The sequence below is a fragment of the Phalacrocorax carbo genome, chromosome 24, assembly GCF_963921805.1.
Source record: "Phalacrocorax carbo chromosome 24, bPhaCar2.1, whole genome shotgun sequence".
NCBI lineage: Eukaryota > Metazoa > Chordata > Aves > Suliformes > Phalacrocoracidae > Phalacrocorax > Phalacrocorax carbo.
The window spans coordinates 7,381,394-7,399,856 of NC_087536.1; the positions used below are offsets into that span (position 1 = coordinate 7,381,394).

The window sequence follows — 18,463 nt, forward strand, 5'->3', positions numbered from 1 at the left end:
TGCACTTTGGTGTCTTTCTGTTTTGTATTTCCTACACCTTTTTCACGGCACACGTGCAAAGCAGTCGTCAGTTGCCAACTGCTCCCGTCTGTTTTCCTGAAGCAGCGTGGCTGCTAGTAAGAGCAAACACTTAAGCAGCACTTGAAATGAAACGTATGGGAGCAGCCGCCTCTCTTGTTAAACTTTCAGATGTTCAGGTCTCTTAATCTGACAGTTATGCTGTCCTCCATGGAGGTCTGGATGGACAACAGTACATTTAAGACAACAGGGCGTGGAGAAGAAGTGCTGGCGCGGCTCTTGAAGTGGAAGCAGACCAGCCCCACTGTGCAGCCCCACGAAGTGCCGTACCTGCTCCTGTAAGAATTCTTATCATTATTGAATAGCAGGCAGTAACAACCTGCTGAATCCACGTGCTTTTGAACAACAGACTTTGCCATGACAGTGATGCCTGTTGTAAAAATTACGTGAGGATGCAGCGAGGTATTGCAAACATAAAGCGAGACCTGCCCGAGCTTGGCACAACCAGCTGCTCGGGCCAGGGCTGGAGCGGCCGGGACGTCCCGGGCTGGGCGGCCGGTGAGCCTGCGTGTGTTTCAGGTACAGGGACCGAGCAGCGTTCGTGGGCGCAACGGCTCCGGGAAAGGCGTGTCAGAGGGACGCTGCCGGCGCGGTGGCCGTGGTACGGTGGCGCCTGTCCCCTGCCTGTCCCCTGCCAGCCCACGTGTCCGTGGAGCCGCAGCTCGCCCACGGGCGGCCGGGGCAGGGACAGGCGGGAGCCTCCGCGGCCGGAGCTGGGGTCCGCCGGGGTCTCCGCAGGGAAAGCGCGTCGGCGGCAGCCCCGCTCTCTCCTCCCTCTAGTACCAAGGGGCCGTGACGCTGGAGTCCTTCTCCGTCCTCCTGGCCCAGCTGCTGGGACGCAGCCTGGGCGTGAGCTACGACGACTCCCGCGACTGCCGCTGCCCCGGGCGCGTCTGCCTCATGAGCCGGGAGGCGCTGTGAGTTGGTGGGGTCCCGTCCCTGCCCGCGGCGTTGCCCGGGGGCTGCGGGGGCCGGGGCGGGGGAGGCGGGTGGGCAGGACGCGCTGGGGGAGATGGGGGTCCCTGGTCGGTGCCGCGGCTACGGCTGGCGCCGTCCGGCTCGTGCAGCCGCGTGTCACCCGTCGCCTGGCCACGTGTGCGCGGCCCCGCAGGCGTGTGGTGGGGACGATCGTGATCCTTGACTTGCACAGAGATTTTGAGAGCGTGAACAGCACTAGATGTGTGAAGACAAGTACGGATAATTGCTTCATTTTAGACGTTTCAGTGGGGCGAAAGCCTTTAGCAGCTGCAGCATCGGCGACTTTGAAACCTTCCTGAAGCAGAACAGGGACTGCCCTTTCATCCGGCACACTCTGCGTCAGCCTTCCTACCGCGCCGCCGTCTGCGGCAACGGCGTCGTGGAGCCCGGCGAGCAGTGCGACTGCGGGGGAGCGGAGGTGGGTGCCACGCTGCGGCGGGGGGTTGTACTTTCTCCTGGCCCCGAGGGCTGGTGGCAGCTGGAAGTGGTCGCAGGTGGTGTATAAAGCATTTCCGTGGTAAGACGCAGAAGCGCAGCATTGCTGCTCTTCCCTCGGCTCCTCCGAGGTGCGCTGTTTGTTAGGAGGGTGGGGTGAGGGCAAGCAGTCACCCTGCGGGTGGGGAAATGTGCAGAAAAATGATGATTTCTGGCGTGTTTGCAGGCCTGCGCCTTAGACAAGTGCTGCACTCCGCAGTGTAAATTCAAACAAGGAATGAAGTGCTCCTTCGGATTATGTTGTGCAAATTGCCAGGTAAGGCGTGTTCATCATTAACAGAAATTAAGGGCGTGTTTAAACTTCGGAGCAGTAGCAGCGTCTATAGCAGCGCTGGCAACCAGCTTTCTGGTTCTGCTTGGATGGGCATCTCCAAAAAAACTTAATGATGTTTGTGCTGCATTTGTCTCCTCTGGATTGTGTTGTAATGAATGTCAGGTAAGGCTTGTATTTACAATTACCACAAGATCATCATTTATTTTTGGAGAAACAGTATGTTCCTGTGCTGAAGGATGGGAGGCACACTCTCCCCTGTGCAATCGGAGAGGTTCCCAGGGAAGGGCTTTCCAGCCCAGCTCCCTGAACGCCCCGGGAGGACTATTCGTGGGGGAAGCCTGTCCTGGGCAGCGTCACAGGCGTGTGGTGACCTGGAGCCTCAGCGGCCGTCCCGAGGGAGCGGGGCCGTGTGTGAGGGCAGCGTCGGGAGGGTCTGTGTGGGGCCTGAGAGGGGACCGCGCTGGCGGGACGGAGAGACGAGTCCTTTCTGCCTCCCCTGCCAGTTCAAGCAGAAGAACTCGCAGTGCCGCCCCGCCGCCGATGCGCAGTGTGACCTGGCCGAGTTCTGCAACGGGTCCTCCGCGTCCTGCCCCCCCGACCTGTACGTGCAGGACGGGCACGGCTGTGAGCGCGGCACCGGCTACTGCTACAAGGGGCGCTGCCAGTCCCCGGACCTGCAGTGCCAGCGGCTCTACGGGAGAGGTAACGGGCAGCTCTGGCATCACCAGTACTAACGTTGAGCTCCAGGTCTGGTCTAGGGCAGAAGGCAGCATCCGAGTCCGATGGGTGCCCACCCTCCCTCTCGCATGAAGTTGGGGACCACCAGGATTACCAGCGTGGGGAAGGGCAGAGGAGACCCCAGGATGGATTTCCCATGCTTGTGGAGAGGGGCAGGAATGGGCCATCAGAAGAGGGTGACGTTTTCCGTAGGAGTTTCAGGCTGAACGTTGACACAGCCTGTGTGTATGACAGTCGTGCACACCTCACTGCCCCTCTGAGCGGAGAACGAGCCAGAAACATACCCCGATGCTGCTGTGGAAGGTGGTCTGGGCTGGTCAGGCCATTCCACCGCCTCCGAGACCTGTCCCACCACCCGAACAGAGGCGGCTAGCGATGGGACAGGAGCGGTAGCCAAGTGTCCCTGTCAGAGGCCAGAACTGATAAGTGTTAGAGGCAACAGAGGTATCTTTGTTTTACCCTCGGCGGTAATGGCTGTTGTCTCTAAACTTCCAGGTGCAAAAAATGCTCCCTTGGCCTGTTACGAAGAAGTCAACAGTCATCAGGACAGGTTTGGGCACTGTGGCAACCACCCGAAGGACGGCTATCAGCCCTGTTCCTGGCCGTAGGTTTCAGGGGAATGCAGAGTGTTGAATTGGAAATATATATTTATTTTGTGCTTCCCATTACTGTTGATGCAAAGTAATAACCTGTGAGAAGGTTGTTTTTGGTATGTTGTTCTTTTGCTGGGCGGGACTGACCTGCAGTATTAGCTCTAGCTGTTCTTCAGAGAAATGGTGGGGTAGAGAAACCAGAGGCTTCTGAGGCCAGCCTCAGCACACGCCTAATTGTGCGAGTATTTAATGTCCTGATGGCTCGTAGGACAGCTTCTCCCCTGGTATCAAGGATTCAGCTCTTCTGAAACATCACACGCTTGTGCTTTTATTTAGTGTAAATCCCCCTCCCCGAGCCCAGCACCTCACCGCCTCCAGCACTGCGCTCGGTCAGATGCTGCGCGCACTGCGCTAATCTATTGTGCTAACGGATTTTTTAGGAATCTGGGATGTGGAAAGCTAGTGTGTACGTACCCGAATCGTATTCCCTTCACAAAAGTCAAGGGTGCCATAATTTATGCTCAAGTGCAAGGACATCTCTGCGTGTCTTTCGATTTTCTGCGTGGACCCACGGCGCTAGATCCTCTCCTGGTAAAAGAAGGAACAAAATGTGGTCCTGGAAAGGTGAGAAATATTGCACGAGCATCTGGCAATGGCACATAACTATCACGACAGTAACTGTTTTAGAAATAGTTGCCATTTTGCAGTATGGTTTAAAGGTGGTCTGTGCTTATGTTTTTAGTAATTATTACCTGTGCTATTGACTGTTGATCGTTCCTTAGGGCTAGGAATCCTTTTTAGAGTTATGGCAAGCATGATAAAGGGTGATGAAAAAGTGCCCAGCAGGATTTTTTACCTTTTGGTCTTCCAGGTTTGTATGAACGGCACGTGCCACCCACATTCGGTCCTCAAGTATGACTGCAACGTGCAGAAAAAATGCCACGGGCATGGAGTAAGTAGCAGCAGAGCAGTTAAGTTAGCGTTACTGGTTTGACGCATATTGCCGGAGAGAGAGGTTCAGTTAAAATACCCACGGAGGCTTGTCTGTGAATTGCCGAGACCTGTGTTTTGGGCTAACGCTTGTTCTCTGAAATCATCATGCAGTGACCAGTTATTGTGGGAGACATTAAGTGAGACTGCCTAACTTACGTTCTGTCCCAAGTGAAAAATAAGTGGGATAAAGGGGCTTGGAGCATTTGCTTGTCTGGATTAGCAGAAAACTGGAAAAAGATTATTGAGAGGGGATTTAACTGCACATGGCTGAATTAGCATTGGAAAGCATGACCATGCCTGCGCAAGGCGAGAGGCAGAGGGCGAAGAGCGGAGCAGTGCCACGGGGCACCGGCCGGCCGGTCGTGACCGCAGCCTGGGATCGGGGCGTGCGGGGAGAGCAGGGGCGGGTGGGAAAGCAGCAATCCCAGTGGGGACAGAGCACGTTCCTCAGTAGGGGTTTCCCCAGTGAGGGGGGTTTCCTGCCCACCCTGGTGCTTGCAGGTGTGCAATAACAAGAAGAACTGCCACTGCGATCCGGGCTGGAACCCCCCGAGGTGCAAGACTCGAGGATCCTCTGTCGGCGGCAGCATCGACAGCATGCTGGGCCGCGGTGGGTGCTGCAGCTGGGCTCTGGGTGCCCCATGGTTTTATGGGGTGCAATAGCAGCTCCCACTGCCCCGCAAGCCGCCTCGTTGGGCTCGCAGCTGAGCAGAGGGGCTGTGGCATCACCCGGCCCTTATTTTTGCTTCTCCCCCTAGGTCATATCACCCAAAGCTCTGCCCCAGCCGTGCTGAAGAACTGGCTGCTGCTGAGCCTCAGCATCATCCTCCTCGCCCTGGTCTGTGGCACTGTCGTGATCATGAAGCGGAGCCAGCTGAAAAGATTCTGTGCAAGGAGGGGATCGCACGCGGATGGGTAAGTTGATGTTAGTTACTTAATGCAAATCCTCCGTTCCGGGTGTGGGAGATGGGCAGGGGTTTGTGGGAGCGTGGCATTATTGGGAAAGCTGGCGAGTGGGATTTGCAGCCCAGGCAGAGCTGGGACAGCAGTGCTTGGGGAACAGTAAGTGTTTGTTGGGAAACTGGGAACTGTTTGTTGGTCAACAAGGGAAGAAACTAGTGAACAGATGTCTAAAATACACAAATGTAGGAGAAGCAAAACTAAGGGTGGATTTCCTGGCACCACGCGTGCTGTGTGCAAGAGCTGCGGGAAACAGGTTTTCCATTTGCTCATTCCTGGGGAAACCAAACCGTAAAAGCGGAAAAGTAGGATGCAGGAGAAGCTGCAGATCCCAGTATAAACGGCAGCTCGCTCGCTCTCTCCGGCGTGGAGGAGGAGCGCGGGTGGGAGACGGTGCGCGGGGAAGCAGGGCTGGGTCTGGAGCCGGGGGGCGCCGGGGCTGGCGGGGCCGGGGCTGAGGCACCGCGCCGGGTCCCGCACAGCCCCGCCGCCGAGGAGGGCAGCGACGGCCGCGACACGGACACGGACACGGACCCGGACCCGCAGCCGGACCCGCAGCGGGAGCCGGACCCGCAGCCGGGGCCGCGGCGCGGGCGCTAATAAAGGCGTTGGGGGCAGCCGCGTGTGCGCGCCTCTGTGCGGGGCGGCGGGGCCGGTACCGGCCGGGCCGCGGGGCCGTTGGCGGGGCGATGCGGGCGGCGCCGGGGCTGCTGGGGGCACTGGCCGCGCTGGCCGCGCTGGGGCCGGGGCTGGGGGCGCTGGGCTGGCGGCCGGCCGGGGGCGGCGGGGCGCGGGGGGCGATGCCGGCGGTGCCGCGGCTGGTGGCGGCGGGCGGCGCCCCGCAGGTAGGTGCGGACCCCGGGACCCCCCCCGGCCCCGCTCCCCGCCCCGCCACCCCTAACGCTCCTCTCCCCGCGGGCAGCGCGCCCGGACCTACATCGTCCCCATCGAGGGGACCCCCCGCACCGTGCGCCTGCGGCAGCAGTAAGTGGGGTGCAGCGGGCAGGCAGCGCGGCCCCCGGCCCCTCTGCGGGGTGGCGGCCGGGGTCCGGGGAGGGCCGCGGCCTCGTGCGGTGGCCACCGCGTGTGGCCAAGGTGCCGATCGCGAGGGCATCATCTCTGCTTTGTGCATAGAGTGTTTTTGCCGGAGGATTTCCGGATCTATACCGATGGCCGAGGGGGGCTTGCGAGATCCGAACTGGCGCATATCGAGGTAACGGTCCCACCCCGTGTGCTGCACCCAGTGCCTCTGAGAGCAGAGTGACCGTGGAAGCGCTCCAGTGGCGGCTCTCAACAGTGCCCTGTGGAGCCCTGTTCTGCCCCGACACGGTGCCAGCAGGGCCTTTCTCAAGGCGCCAAACCCCTTCCCTGTGACCACGGGTAGCCACGCCAGCGGTGCTCAAACCTCGACGGGGTTGGTACCGTGTGGTTGGAGGAAGGTGGGCAGCAGCCAGCTGGTGGTTTTGCAGAGAGGCAGGGTGGGGGTCTCAGCCTCTAGCTGACGCAGCGGTGCAAGCAATGCTGTCCTGCAGTGTGCGGGCTCCAGCTGCCTGCGGGGCCGGAGCTGCTGCCGGGTGAACGGCCGCGTCACCCAGCCGGCACAGCGCTTGGGAGGACAGCCACGCTGGGGGCACGCATCGCCTCGCACCCCGCAGCAGCGAGGGCTGGCACGGAGCCGTGACAGCTTCCCAAGGACGGTAGGGAGCTCCGGAAGGGACAAAGACCAGCCGGGAGTCAGTGCAGGTGCCCGCTCCCAGAGGAGGCTGCAGCGCTGTGCTTCTCCCCACGCGCGCTGTGTGCCCGTCCTCTGCGGGGACAGGGACCGCAGTGCAGGCGGCAGCAAGGTCTGGTGCCTCGCACACTGCAGCGCTCCCCAGGTCTCTGGGGAGAGGGCACCGAGCTGCTGATACCTTTACTCCTTCCAGCGTGACTGCTTCTACGAAGGCTACGTCGAGGGTTTCCCCATTTCACTCGTGGCGCTTAGCACCTGCTCCGGCCTGAGGTAAAGCGGTTGCCTTTGCGTGGGGGACAGGCGCCGGCTGGCGTTGGTGTCGTCCCAGGGAGGCGGAGGAGCCATTCCTGCCGCTCTGCACCTTCGCTTTCCAGCGGGATCCTGCAGCTCGCGAATGCCAGCTACGGGATCAAGCCTCTGGAGGCTGCAGCCGGGTATCAGCACCTCGTGTACCCAATGCGGAATGAAAACATAGACAGTTGGCTGTTCATAGAAAACGCCTCTCTTGCCCAGGCTGGGGAGGTGTCACGGCAGCGGGAGGATGCAGTAGCAGTGAGTACACCCCCTGGCCGCCTGGTCTTCGGTGGGATGGTAGCCATAGGCATGGGAAATCTGTCACTGAAGAAGGCCTCAATTTGTGCAATAGTGTGTTCTTTGAGTCGATTTGGTACAGGAGGTGCTAAATGGCTGCGTAACTTGCCTGTGCTAAGGCTGAGGTCTCTGCCTGTGATGGGTGGGAGCTGTGAGGGTGGTCCAAGGCTGGGCAAGCAGGACGGGGATTTCTCAGCAGCGGTTATCATGCAAGAGCCGACCCCATTAGCAGGGCAGGAGAGAGCCAGGCAAGCGGGGAGGGCACGTTCCTTTGCTGGAATGTGGCCCGTTGGGCCAGCGCCACCGGCAGTGCGCAGTGCCGGGAGGGCAGCGGTGCGGGCTGGTGTGCGGCACTGCTGGGTGGCTGGGTGGCGGAGCTGTTGTGAATAGGAAGGAGTCAATGCTTGCCCCTGCTCTGTTACATGTGGCCTTTTTTCCCCTGTTGGTCTGTGGCCTTGCCAAAATGTCTGTTGTAAATGTGGCCGCAATCTGTGGCTGAGGTTGTCACTGTTTTCCTGGGAGTCTGTGACTGTCCTACAGCTCCAAATGGCCGTGAAGTGCAGCAACTGACCACGGACCTAAAGGTCTCCTTCGCAGAGCTGCTACAAACTGCAGAAGCTCTGCACTAATGCATGCGTGGGGTGGTTTTGTTGTTTTGATGTTTGACCTTTCCTAAAGGGTAAACAGGCTGACAGCAGATCCCCGCGGTATCTGGAAATGCACGCAGTTTTGGACAAGGCTCTGGTAAGTCTTTGCTCTGCTGTAAACTGTTGCCTCTAGAAGAAACTTCTGCATGCAGCAAGTCTGTAGCTACACAAGAATATCAAGGGCAATTTGCACGAGGCTTGAGAGTCTCCACACAATGGGAACTAACTCCCTTGGGCATGGACGAGAATATGTTGTGGCCGACAGCACAGCCGGTGCTCCAGGGGAGTGCCTCGCGCGGTGCCCTGACATGCTCTTGTGTTCGTCGCCTTTCAGTATGACTATATGGGAGCAGACAAGGATGCTGTGACGGCCAAGATAGTGCAGCTTTTCAGCTATGTGAACAGTGTAAGTTGCTTTTGGTCGCATCCCGAACACGCATGGGAAGCACGTGGTAGTGGTATGGGTAAGCTAAAGCAAGCGGGAGGCTGCGGACCGCAGGGCTCTGTGGACCAGCCCTGTTGTCTGTCTGCCTCCAGATGTTTGCTCGCCTCAGTCTGACGATAGCACTGTCTTCTCTGGAGTTTTGGACAGAAAAGAACAAAATCCCAACCACGGGAGATGCTGAGGAGTTGCTGCAGAGATTTTTGCAGTGGAAGAATGTGCATCGTGTGCTGCGGCTGCAGGACATAACATTCCTATTTGTGTAAGACGAGGATGGCTGTGTTAGCGTGGAAACAAAAGGAAGGTGCCGGTATGCCGTGTGTCGGAGTGAGTCTCGTCTGCTCCCCAGTTACAGGGAGCAGACCCGTTATGTGGGGGCATCTTCTGCGAGGAAGCTGTGTCGCAGAAACCACGCTGGAGGGGTTGTCTTGGTACGGTACCACTGAGCTGTCTGTCTGTCCCCATAAGCTCGCATGCCTGGAGGTAAGGGGGTGAGCGGTGCCTCCGGAGCTAAGCCCCGTGCGTGGCCTGAGGCCGAGGAGCCCCTGGCAGCAGAGGCTCCTCCGGGCGGGAGCAGAGCCCCACCAGCCGCACAGCAGCGGTGCTGGGGGCTGCAGGCTGTTGGTGCGGGAGCCCTCATGCCCGGCAGCCCTCCAGACCCCCGAGGGAAGGCACCTGGGGGCAGCAGCGACGGCAGCTGAGGCCAGTCCCTGTCCCCCCGGCAGTACCGGAGGTCTATGACGCTGGAGGCGCTGGCAGTCGTCGTGGCCCAGCTGCTGGGCCTCGGCTTGGGGATGGCGTTCGACGATCCCGGCAGCTGTGACTGCGCTGGAGCCGCCTGCATAATGCAGGCCAGCTCGGTGTAAGGCTCCCCCTGCCCCCTGGGCGCACGGGTGGGCTTCGGGGCGGTGGCACCAGCGGGGTGTGCTCCCGCCGGGTGTGCGCGGTGCCCGTCTGTGCGACGCTGCCTGCGAGGGGCAGAGCAGGGGACGTGTACAGGGGCGCAGGGGGCAGACAGCGGGCGGCTCCTGGGGGCAACAGCCGCAGAGAGCAGCCGCCCCACGATGCCGACATCTTCCGTGGGTGGGAAGGGCCACGCAGCCCCAGACGCAGACCGTGGTAACGGCAGCTGTGCCCTCTGACTTGCAGACACTCAACTGGTGTGAAAGCCTTCAGCAGCTGCAGCATAAGAGACTTTCAGCGCTTTCTCGCCGCGGGAGAAGGGCAGTGCCTGCTGAACAGGCCAGCTCTGGATGCAGCGTATAAAGCTCCTCTGTGCGGCAACAAGGTGGTGGAGCCGGGAGAGGCTTGCGACTGCGGTTCAGCAGAGGTTAGTTGTGGAGCCTTGGTACAGCGGGAGGGCGCCGTGTGTCCCCGGCGGGATGGACTGTTCCAGGAGAGGTGTGAATTGCTCCTGTACCCTCCAGACCTCTGCGCAGGGCAGAGAGGACCCGAGGCTTTACAAATCCCTAACGCAGCGCTGGTGCCATGCAGGCGCTTGGCTGTGGTTGCCACCATGTCCGAAGCAGCCGTCATAGAGGGCTGTTGCATGGTGTTGGTAACGGGTGGGTGGAGGGAGCTTGTAAGCGGTGGTAGCTGTAATGAGGGGCTGCCCCCACCCTCTGCTGCAGGGACACAGCCTGAAATGGGGCTGGGGGGATTACCCTAGGGACGTGCCAGGGCGTCCTGCTACGGACACCACTTGGGAAGCAGCTTTGCACACCAGAGTGGCACATGGTGATGTTGTGGGGAGAAACTCTGTGCCTGCAGTCTACCAAAAGGCAGGGGTGCTATAGCGGTCCTGTGGTTTGCTGGCAGGGTGGAGGTGGAGGCAGCAGGGAAATTCTGGTAGAGGGTCAGTACCCTGTTGCAGAGGAGAACTGGTGAGCAGTGGATGAACTCCTCTGCCTTGCTAGAAGCCCCCTAGTTTTGTGCTGACCTCGGTGCGGCCATGTGGCACATCTGCAAGAGATCTCTGTCCCCAAAAGTGCTGCCAGCAACGGCTCCCCCCAGCCTCAGGCACGTATGGTTATGAGGATGGAAAAAAACATCCTTGCCATGGGAGCATTGATGGCTGAGGGCATCCAGCCTGGTAGGGGGGCTCTGCCCAGGGACCCCGGGTGCTTCTGGAGAGCCTGGGAGATGGCTGCCTCAGGTGATGGGGGCTGCTGGAGAGAAAGGCCAAGCTCTCTGGCGTGTTCCCTTGTCCTCTGGAGAAGCGGAACCTCGCCTGACTGTCCCTGCTGGTCACCTCCAGGAATGTCAGCGCGACCCGTGCTGCGCCGTTGGCTGCAGGATGAGGAGAGGGGCGCAGTGCCTGTCGGGACCGTGCTGCCGGAATTGCCAGGTGAGCCATGTGCTGGGAGCGGGCATGCTGCGGTCCCTAGGGAGAGCCCCTGCGCCGGCATCGCTCGCTCACCTGCCTGATGTGAAGCGGGAATGTAACGGGGCTCAAGGGGGGAAACGGGGAGCGTGCCCCCAGCTGACGGTACTTGCTAGTGCGCTGACGTGGAGGGTCAGCGAGTGTCAGAAGGTGCCGTGAGCACTGTGAAGTGCTGGTGCCAGCAGAGGCATTTGGGCATTCCTCCTAATTCTGTCCTGATCTGTTCTACTGAAATTCTATTCTAGTTCTGTTCTATTCTAATTCTGCTCTATTTTAATTCTATTCTAACCTAATCGATTTTCTTTCCTCTAGTTTTTGAAAAGAGGCACGTTATGTAGAAGCAGCTCCGAGGACGAAGGTGGGTTGAAGGAGTATTGCAACGGTACCTCTGGGGACTGCACACCCGATCTCTGGGTCATGGACGGGCACCCCTGCAGCAGGAACACTGCCTTCTGCTACCAGGGAGTCTGCCAGACAGCCGACAAGCAGTGTCAGAAGGTCTTCGGCCAAGGTAAGCGTGACGGATTGTAGGAGGGGGGCTGGCTGTTGTGTGGGAAATGCAAAGACCTGGAAGGGAAGCACTGAAGTGGGAAACCCTGGCAACCCAACCCATGCCTGTGGGCTAACAGGGACAGGAGGCGTGTTGGGCCGTCTGTCCATCGCTGTGCTGTCCTGGTGTGGGTTACTCTGGGGGTGTTCGTAAGGGACCGAGGCCCTGTAGCCAGAGTGGAGGTGCCAGTGAGAGAAGTGATCTCATGGAAGTTGATCCAAGCTGGGTGAAAGAGCAAGTGGCCGAGGGGCTGGGGGAAAAGTCCGTGAGTGCACCATGGAAAGGGTGTAGCACAGCCACGGCTCCAAATGCCTCTGAGCACGCAGGTGCCCCGGGCATCACCACGTAGCGGGTGTAGCATGTGGCCTAAGTGGTGATGCCCAATCCTGAGGTGGAGGGAAGCGTTGGACAGACTATGGGTGTTGTTACGTGTTTGCAGGGGCCAAGAACGGGCCCTTGGCCTGCTACGAAGAAATTAACAGCCAAAGGGACAGAATGGGACATTGTGGCTCCGATCGGCACGGTTACCAGCATTGTGCATGGAAGTAGGTGCCATAGTAAGGGTGCTTGGGTGTTCTGGTCTCAGCATGGTCTGCCATGGAGTGGGGGTCCTGGCCCCATAGCGGGAAAGTGGGAGAGCACAGCGGGGTCCCAGAAATCAGCCACCCATCAGCGGCAAGAAACGTGCTGTCCTGGGGCTGGGCAGGCAGGGCCACTGGATGTGCCTGCGCAGAGGTGGTGAGCACATGGGCCGGGAGGGAGGGATGCGGAGCCGGTGAGTGCACGGGCCGGGAGGGAGGGATGCGGAGCCGGTGAGCGCACGGGCCGGGAGGGAGGGATGCGGAGCCGGTGAGCGCACGGGCCGGGAGGGGGGGATGCGGAGCTGGTGAGCGCACGGGCCGGGAGGGAGGGATGCGGAGCCGGTGAGCGCACGGGCCGGGAGGGAGGGATGCGGAGCCGGTGAGCGCACGGGCCGGGAGGGAGGGATGCGGAAAGGACCCATGGCGAATGTCAGCGTGTGTGTCCACGTGCTGGGAAGCGGGTGTTCAGGGTCCATTCTCCAAGCATGCGCTTGGTGTTGACAACAGAACTGGAATGGAAGGCTGAAGGTGGCTGTTGTTAAGTCCTTTGGTCATGATGCCTTTGCAGGGATCTCCGATGTGGGAAGCTCGTGTGTGAATATCCAGGCTCCAAGCCCTTTACCAAGGAGAAGGCTGCGGTGATTTACGCTCGGGTGCAGAACACGCTGTGTGTGACATTAGACTACATGAAGCCTCTCACGGAGAGGGACCCCATGCTGGTGAACAACGGCACTGTCTGCGATGACCACAAGGTAAGCGATGCCCTGCGTGTAGCAGCTCCCTTGGGAAAAGGACCTGTAGAAAGTATCGATGTGGTAGTGGCGTCAGAGCGCCGAGAGCAGAGGCTTTTCTGTCGACTCCACCCTGAAGAAGTTGGGATGGATGTATGGGCGGCGCGACCCCCGTCAGATGGGGGTCCAGCACAAAGCCTGACGCTCCCTTGTGAGTTCCTGAAAGGTCTGCAGCTCACTGGAGCTGGGTGCGTAACGGCCCGGCCGGCTGACCCAGGGTTGCCTGTGTGCTTGTGCTGTAGATCTGCCTGAACCAGCGGTGTGTGCCTGCTGCAGTCCTGAACTATAAGTGTGAGATGAAGACAAAGTGCCACAATCATGGTGTAAGTCACGGTGCTGCGCGTTGTTGTTTGTGGTTTGGTCAACTCTCTGGAGATGTGGCTCACAAAAGCGGTGTCTCAGGTCATGTTTGTGGGGAAGAGCAGCTGAGCGGGGCTTGGTGATGGAAGTGCTGGACCGTTTCTCGAGGCTGCATGTGTAGCACCTCCAGCAGAACTCCCTCATGGAGCCAAGTGGCTCCTCTTTGTAAATCAGCCAAAAGGAAAGGGTCTGAGCCCGCCCGGAGGCTGGAAGAAGCAATAAGGACTGGGAGGAGGCAGCCCTGGGAGGTGACAGCCAGCACTGACCGAGGCAAAGGGCCGGGCACGTGAGCCCTGGGCAAGCTGGGCACGGGGAGACTTTGCCTGGCATGAGATGCCCTGACATCTGTGCCCCGTGTCTGGCGAGTGAGGATGTGTGGGCATGATCCTCTGCAGCTGGCTATGTCCTGCCGCTCCCTGCCTGTCATGCAGGTCTGCAATAACCAAGGGAGCTGCCATTGCCATCCTGGCTGGAAACCACCGACTTGCCAGGAGAAGGCAGGGGTGATGGGCGGGAGCGGCAGCAGCGCGTCCAGAGATGGTGAGTGGCAACGGGAGCAGCTGCTCAGGGTGATGGTACCCGTGGGAAGAGATGGCTCTGGGGCCGGGGTATGGATTCCTGCTCTGCTGGTGGCTTGCCAGAGCAGGGCCATGTAGACAAGTGTCTGGGTCCTGTGGTGTGTCTCAGGATGGGCTCAAAGATGTTGTTCTGTGCCTAGATGAAGCAGATGTCAGGAGAGGGGGCTCGCTGAAGCTGTGGCTGCTTCTGACCTTCTGTCTCTTTGTGCCTGTCACTGCTGGGCTCGTCCTCATGGCACTAAGGAGAAGAGGCCCAAAGTGCTGTCTTGCCACAGAGGAGCTGGATGGAGACAAGTGAGTTTGTTCTCTGCACCAAAGGGTGTTGAGGTGATGGTGTGGAGGTGGCCGTAGGCAGCAGGGAAGCTGGAGCTCAGACAAGGACTAAGCCGTGCAGTACGCCCGAGACGGGAGGGGGAAGCAGGAGCGACAGCTGATGAAGGGACGAAGCGGTGCCAGCATGGGCTGGCTGCGATGCTGGGAGGGAGGGGTTTTGCTCCTTGCAGCTCTAGGCAGTTCTGCGGCTGAGAGGAGCTGCCTTCATGGTTGGTCCCACTCTAGGTTGGAAGACAAAGACTGTGTGGATGAGGAAAGGAGCGTGTTGGATGTGTAGCGGCACAGCAGGGAAGGATGTTGAAACGTAAGTCATTGCCCAAGCGGCTGACTGGTTTTTCTGGGCTGTGCTTGTGAGGGGGTGGCGGTGGAGCTGGCAGTGGAAATGGGAGAGGGAGCCGTTGTGTGTGCCTTGACGCTGGCAGGGAAGCAGCCTGAGCGGGCGCGTCGGCCTGGGGTCAGGGCACCGTGGCTGCTGGGGCCGTGGGTGGGCAGCAGAGGGTGTCTGTGGCACATTGGCTCCCGGGCACCTGTAGATGTGGCCGGTTGAAGACACAGGAGTCGGAGCGGGTGGTCAAGAGGCGGCAGGTGGCCAAATGTCCCAGGCAGGTGGCAGCACACGGCAGCCTGGCTGGTGGCCAGTTAGCGTGAGCTCTGAGCAGTGAAGCTTAAGAGGTGCTTCACCTCTTAAGGGGGGGGTTGGACAAGATGATCTCTAGAGGTCCCTTCCAACCCCTACCATTCTGTGATTCTGTGCTTGCTGGGAGAAGGTGTACAACTGTAATAGGAAAGTAGGGTGGGACAGAGTGGCCTGGACTAGTGGAGTTAGTTAGAAGGGACCTGCAACGGTTGTTTAGTGCAATCACTGTAGTGTTGCAGCCTGCGGGGCAAGTCAGCGTAACGGCCATCAGCGTGACACACCGGCGAGTGGGTGCCAGGACGTGTCCCCGCAATGCCACGTAGAGGCCAGCCGTGGCTGGCCGAGGGTGTGTGATGGTTGGGTGCCGTGGCCAGCATCAGCCTCGGGAAGGGCAATTCCCAGGGCTCAGTGTTGGGGCCAGCCTTGTTTAATATCTTCATCAATGATCTGGACGAGGGGATCGAGGGCACCCTCAGGGAGTTTGCACGTGACACCAAGTTGGGCGCGAGTGTCGATCTGCCCGAGGGCAGGAGGGCTCTGCAGAGGGGCCTGGGCAGGCTGGATCCATGGGCCGAGGCCAGTTGTGTGAGGTTTAACAAGGCCCAGTGCCGGGTCCTGCCCTTGGGTCACCCCAACCCCAGGCAGCGCCCCAGGCCTGGGGCAGAGGGGCTGGGAAGTGCCCGGTGGAGAAGGCCCTGGGGGTGCTGGCTGACAGCCGGCTGGGCATGAGCCAGCAGTGCCCGGGTGGCCAAGGAGGCCACCAACCCCCGGGCTTGTGTCAGCACTGGTGTGGCCAGCAGGAGCCGGGCAGGGATGGGGCCCCTGTGCTCGGCCCTGGGGAGGCCCCACCTCGAATGCTGGGCTCAGGTTTGGGCCCCTCGGGACAAGAAGGGCCTTGAGGGGCTGGAGCGTGTCCAGAGAAGGGCAGCGGGGCTGGGGCAGGGGCTGGAGCAGAAGCGTGATGGGTGGGTGGTTTGTCAGGGGACAGAGGCGGACTGTGGTGGCAGCGAGTGTTGTCCAGGTTGGGGTGTTGTTGTCTTAGTGCTCGTGCGAGGGCAGTCCCGTGCGAAGCAGCCCTCGGGCGGGCAGGGGCCTTGGGGCGGAGGTGGCTGGGGGTGGGTGCCGCCCAGAAGTAAGTGGTGCCGCTGCGGCGGTTCCTCTCCGGCAGCGTCTGGGGCCTGGCAGCGTCGGGCCGCGAGAGCCAGGGAGCCCCGCACGGAGGAGCCAGGGAGGCCCGCGGAGGAGGCGCCCGCGGCGCCGGGCACGGGTGCGAAGGCTCCGCAGCCTGTGTAGTGGTCACCGTAAGCATGTGTAGCGCGTCTCTTCTGGTGTTTGTTGTTCAGTAAAAGGTGTCTCTGATCTCTGAGGGGCTGTGTCATCCCTGCGGAGCGGTGCTGTGTGCTGGAGCCGTGCCTGCACTGGGAGGACCCCCCCAAGTGAGCGTAGGAGCCCCGGCTGTGATGGTGTGGGCAAGGGCTGCTCCTGCCCAGGACACAGCCAGGAGACGTGTCCAGCCCTGGCACGTGCCCAGGGTGGTGCCAGCGACCGACCGACCGAGCGAGAGGTGCCTGCCAGCCCTGGCCCTCGCTGCACGTAGAGCCGGTGAGGCAGGAGGGGAGCAGGCCAGTCGCTGTCAGTCTGTGTCAGCCGCTGTCCCCAGGAAGGACCAGGCAGCAAACCTGGGAGAGGGGCTGCCCGACACCCCCGGGGGCAGCTGACTGCCCCGCTGCGGCACAGCACGGCCGCCTTAGCCTGCGGGCCAGGACATCGCTAACCTCCAGCCCTGCCCCGGGGAGGGGCACCCACGTTTCCTGCAGTGCTCTCAGACCTGCACCCCACAGAGATGCCTGTCTTGCTGTCCGTACCCCGATTAACACAGCCCTTCCCTTTCCATGCACCCACAGCGTCTCCCGCCCCGACCCCGGCGTGGGCAGCTCTCCGTGCAGGCAACACTCACGGTGCTACTTTTCCCCAGCAAACCTCTGTTTTGGCAGGGCCCCGCTCAGAGCATCCTGCCAAGCCCCCCCGTCAAATGGGGGGACCCACTGGGCCACCCCAGTGACCGTCAGCCGTGGGGACCCTGCCCAGCCAGGCGCCGGGATGGGGTGGTTCCCAGCGGCGCCGGGGGGCTCATGCCATCGCGGCCAACACACAGGAAGAGCACGGGGCGGATGCGCCGTCCCTGTCGTGGCCGCAGGCTCCTTCCCGCTGGCGTGGGGCCGGCAGGAGGGTGGGCTGGGGCGGCGGAGGAAGCCTGACTCATTGGAGCAGGCGCCACACCAGGAAATCCCCCCCGCCATGCTGGGCGGCCCCCTCCCCGCCCTGGCTGCCGCCCATGTCCTCTGGACAGGCAAACCATGGTGCTCACCCTCACGCCTGGGTGGGCTCGAGGTGCCCTGCCTGGCTCCGGCACGCCCCAGCGAACAATACCCTTCCAGCCTGTCCACGAGAAAGACCCACACAGTTGTGTCCCACCTCGGGCCTCCTGGTCCCAGCTAACCCCAGGGGGAAACGCAGGGGAGTGGGCGCAGAGAGAAAACAGCACCAGCGTGGCCTCGCTGCAGCCCGGCGCCCGCCGCAGGGAGGGGACCGAGCTGCTGGGGGGACAAAGGCAGCACCGCGCTGAAATGTGGGGAAACGGCAGCCTCCGCCGCGAGGTCCCTTTCAGCCTTGTTTTGTTCATCCCTGGCCAGACAGCAGCATGAGCCTTGCCAGCACTACCCACCCAACGGGCAGGGAGTTTTGCTCCTGTGCATCACAGTTCAGTCAGAAGCCTGCAGACCCTCCCCGCAAAGAGGTCTAACTACCCTCCATGCACCACTGTCCGCTCTGCCTCCCTGAGGGTGGGTGCAGCCGCGGGGAGAGCACGGCTGCTGCTCCGGTGCAGGCGTGCTACCGGCACCCTGCACTTTGTCTTGCACTTTGTTTGGCACTGGGAATTTAATGACAACGTCAGCTCACGTGCCATCATTAGGCAGCTCACTGGAAATGCAGATAGACCCTTAGTGACACGGAACGCGGATTAGGGAGTTTCACCCCCTGCCATGCAGCACTTCGGTGGCAGCTGCTTTAGATGTGGCTCCCCTTAATTTATTTTGGCTGTGCTGGGCATATTGTTAGTGTATAATCAGCAGCGCCTTATGTGAGCAGGGGGCTGAGGATGCAGTTCATGCCTGATGGAGTGGGTATCGCTCCTGTGGGGATAAAGCTCTTCAGGCCCTTGGCACCTAGGGGTGTCCCACAGGGCCACCAACACACGTCTGCCGTGCTGGGGCCGTACCTGACACGTGCGGTGGCTTCGGGTCCGTGCTGTGTGTGGGGTCCGTGCTGTGTGTGGGGTCCATGCTGCGCTCATGGCGTGCAGGGCTCTGCCGCCTCCCGCGAGACGTGGATCTGTTCCTGCACGGTTCCTGCAGACCAAGCACAGCGCACAGGACTTGAGTTTGGTGTTGCCCTGCACTGCCGCCAACCTAAAGCGCCCTGGGCCCCTTTGATGCAGCCTCCCGTGGGAGCCTGGTGCATCCCTGCAGCTCCGAGGGGAGGTCCTGGGGGGGGACAGCTCACAGCCCCTACCCGCAGCAAGGGAAGGGGAAGTTCCCTGATCCTTCCCCATAGGTGCATGCTCAGTGGGATGGAGATCAATGTTTGGTCCACGACAACGCCTTATCGGCAACCTTTGACCGTGTTTGCTCGGACCTTCCGGCCATTGGGCGGCCGGGCCCTGGGTCC

General features: G+C 60.9%; 1 protein-coding gene and 1 long non-coding RNA gene across 2 annotated transcripts in view; one reads left to right on the forward strand and one right to left on the reverse strand.

Annotated features, from left to right (window-relative positions):
• The window catches only part of LOC135317020 (uncharacterized), a 21,763-nt gene extending 4,457 nt beyond the window's left edge, over positions 1-17,306 (forward strand). Inside the window, exons 9-38 of the mRNA XM_064472536.1 lie at positions 190-356; positions 598-679; positions 859-995; positions 1,294-1,474; positions 1,718-1,807; positions 2,329-2,527; positions 3,059-3,167; positions 3,597-3,780; positions 4,028-4,108; positions 4,651-4,759; positions 4,908-5,064; positions 5,613-5,702; positions 6,097-6,322; positions 7,035-7,111; positions 7,216-7,393; positions 8,111-8,176; positions 8,414-8,485; positions 8,617-8,783; positions 8,871-8,952; positions 9,247-9,383; positions 9,671-9,851; positions 10,779-10,868; positions 11,217-11,415; positions 11,894-11,999; positions 12,604-12,787; positions 13,069-13,149; positions 13,582-13,726; positions 13,905-14,058; positions 14,323-14,401; positions 15,903-17,306. Coding sequence (XP_064328606.1) covers positions 190-356; positions 598-679; positions 859-995; positions 1,294-1,474; positions 1,718-1,807; positions 2,329-2,527; positions 3,059-3,167; positions 3,597-3,780; positions 4,028-4,108; positions 4,651-4,759; positions 4,908-5,064; positions 5,613-5,702; positions 6,097-6,322; positions 7,035-7,111; positions 7,216-7,393; positions 8,111-8,176; positions 8,414-8,485; positions 8,617-8,783; positions 8,871-8,952; positions 9,247-9,383; positions 9,671-9,851; positions 10,779-10,868; positions 11,217-11,415; positions 11,894-11,999; positions 12,604-12,787; positions 13,069-13,149; positions 13,582-13,726; positions 13,905-14,058; positions 14,323-14,374 — 3,783 coding nt within the window. The 3' untranslated portion in view covers positions 14,375-14,401; positions 15,903-17,306. The remainder of the gene's footprint in view (positions 1-189; positions 357-597; positions 680-858; positions 996-1,293; positions 1,475-1,717; positions 1,808-2,328; positions 2,528-3,058; positions 3,168-3,596; positions 3,781-4,027; positions 4,109-4,650; positions 4,760-4,907; positions 5,065-5,612; positions 5,703-6,096; positions 6,323-7,034; positions 7,112-7,215; positions 7,394-8,110; positions 8,177-8,413; positions 8,486-8,616; positions 8,784-8,870; positions 8,953-9,246; positions 9,384-9,670; positions 9,852-10,778; positions 10,869-11,216; positions 11,416-11,893; positions 12,000-12,603; positions 12,788-13,068; positions 13,150-13,581; positions 13,727-13,904; positions 14,059-14,322; positions 14,402-15,902) is intronic.
• Positions 17,307-17,799: 493 nt separating this feature from the next.
• On the reverse strand, positions 17,800-18,301 carry LOC135317085 (uncharacterized). Its single transcript, XR_010376196.1, has 2 exons — positions 18,015-18,301; positions 17,800-17,928 (listed from the first exon to the last, which is right to left on the reverse strand). It is a non-coding gene; the product is annotated as an uncharacterized LOC135317085 (long non-coding RNA).
• Between the last annotated feature and the right edge of the window lie 162 nt (positions 18,302-18,463).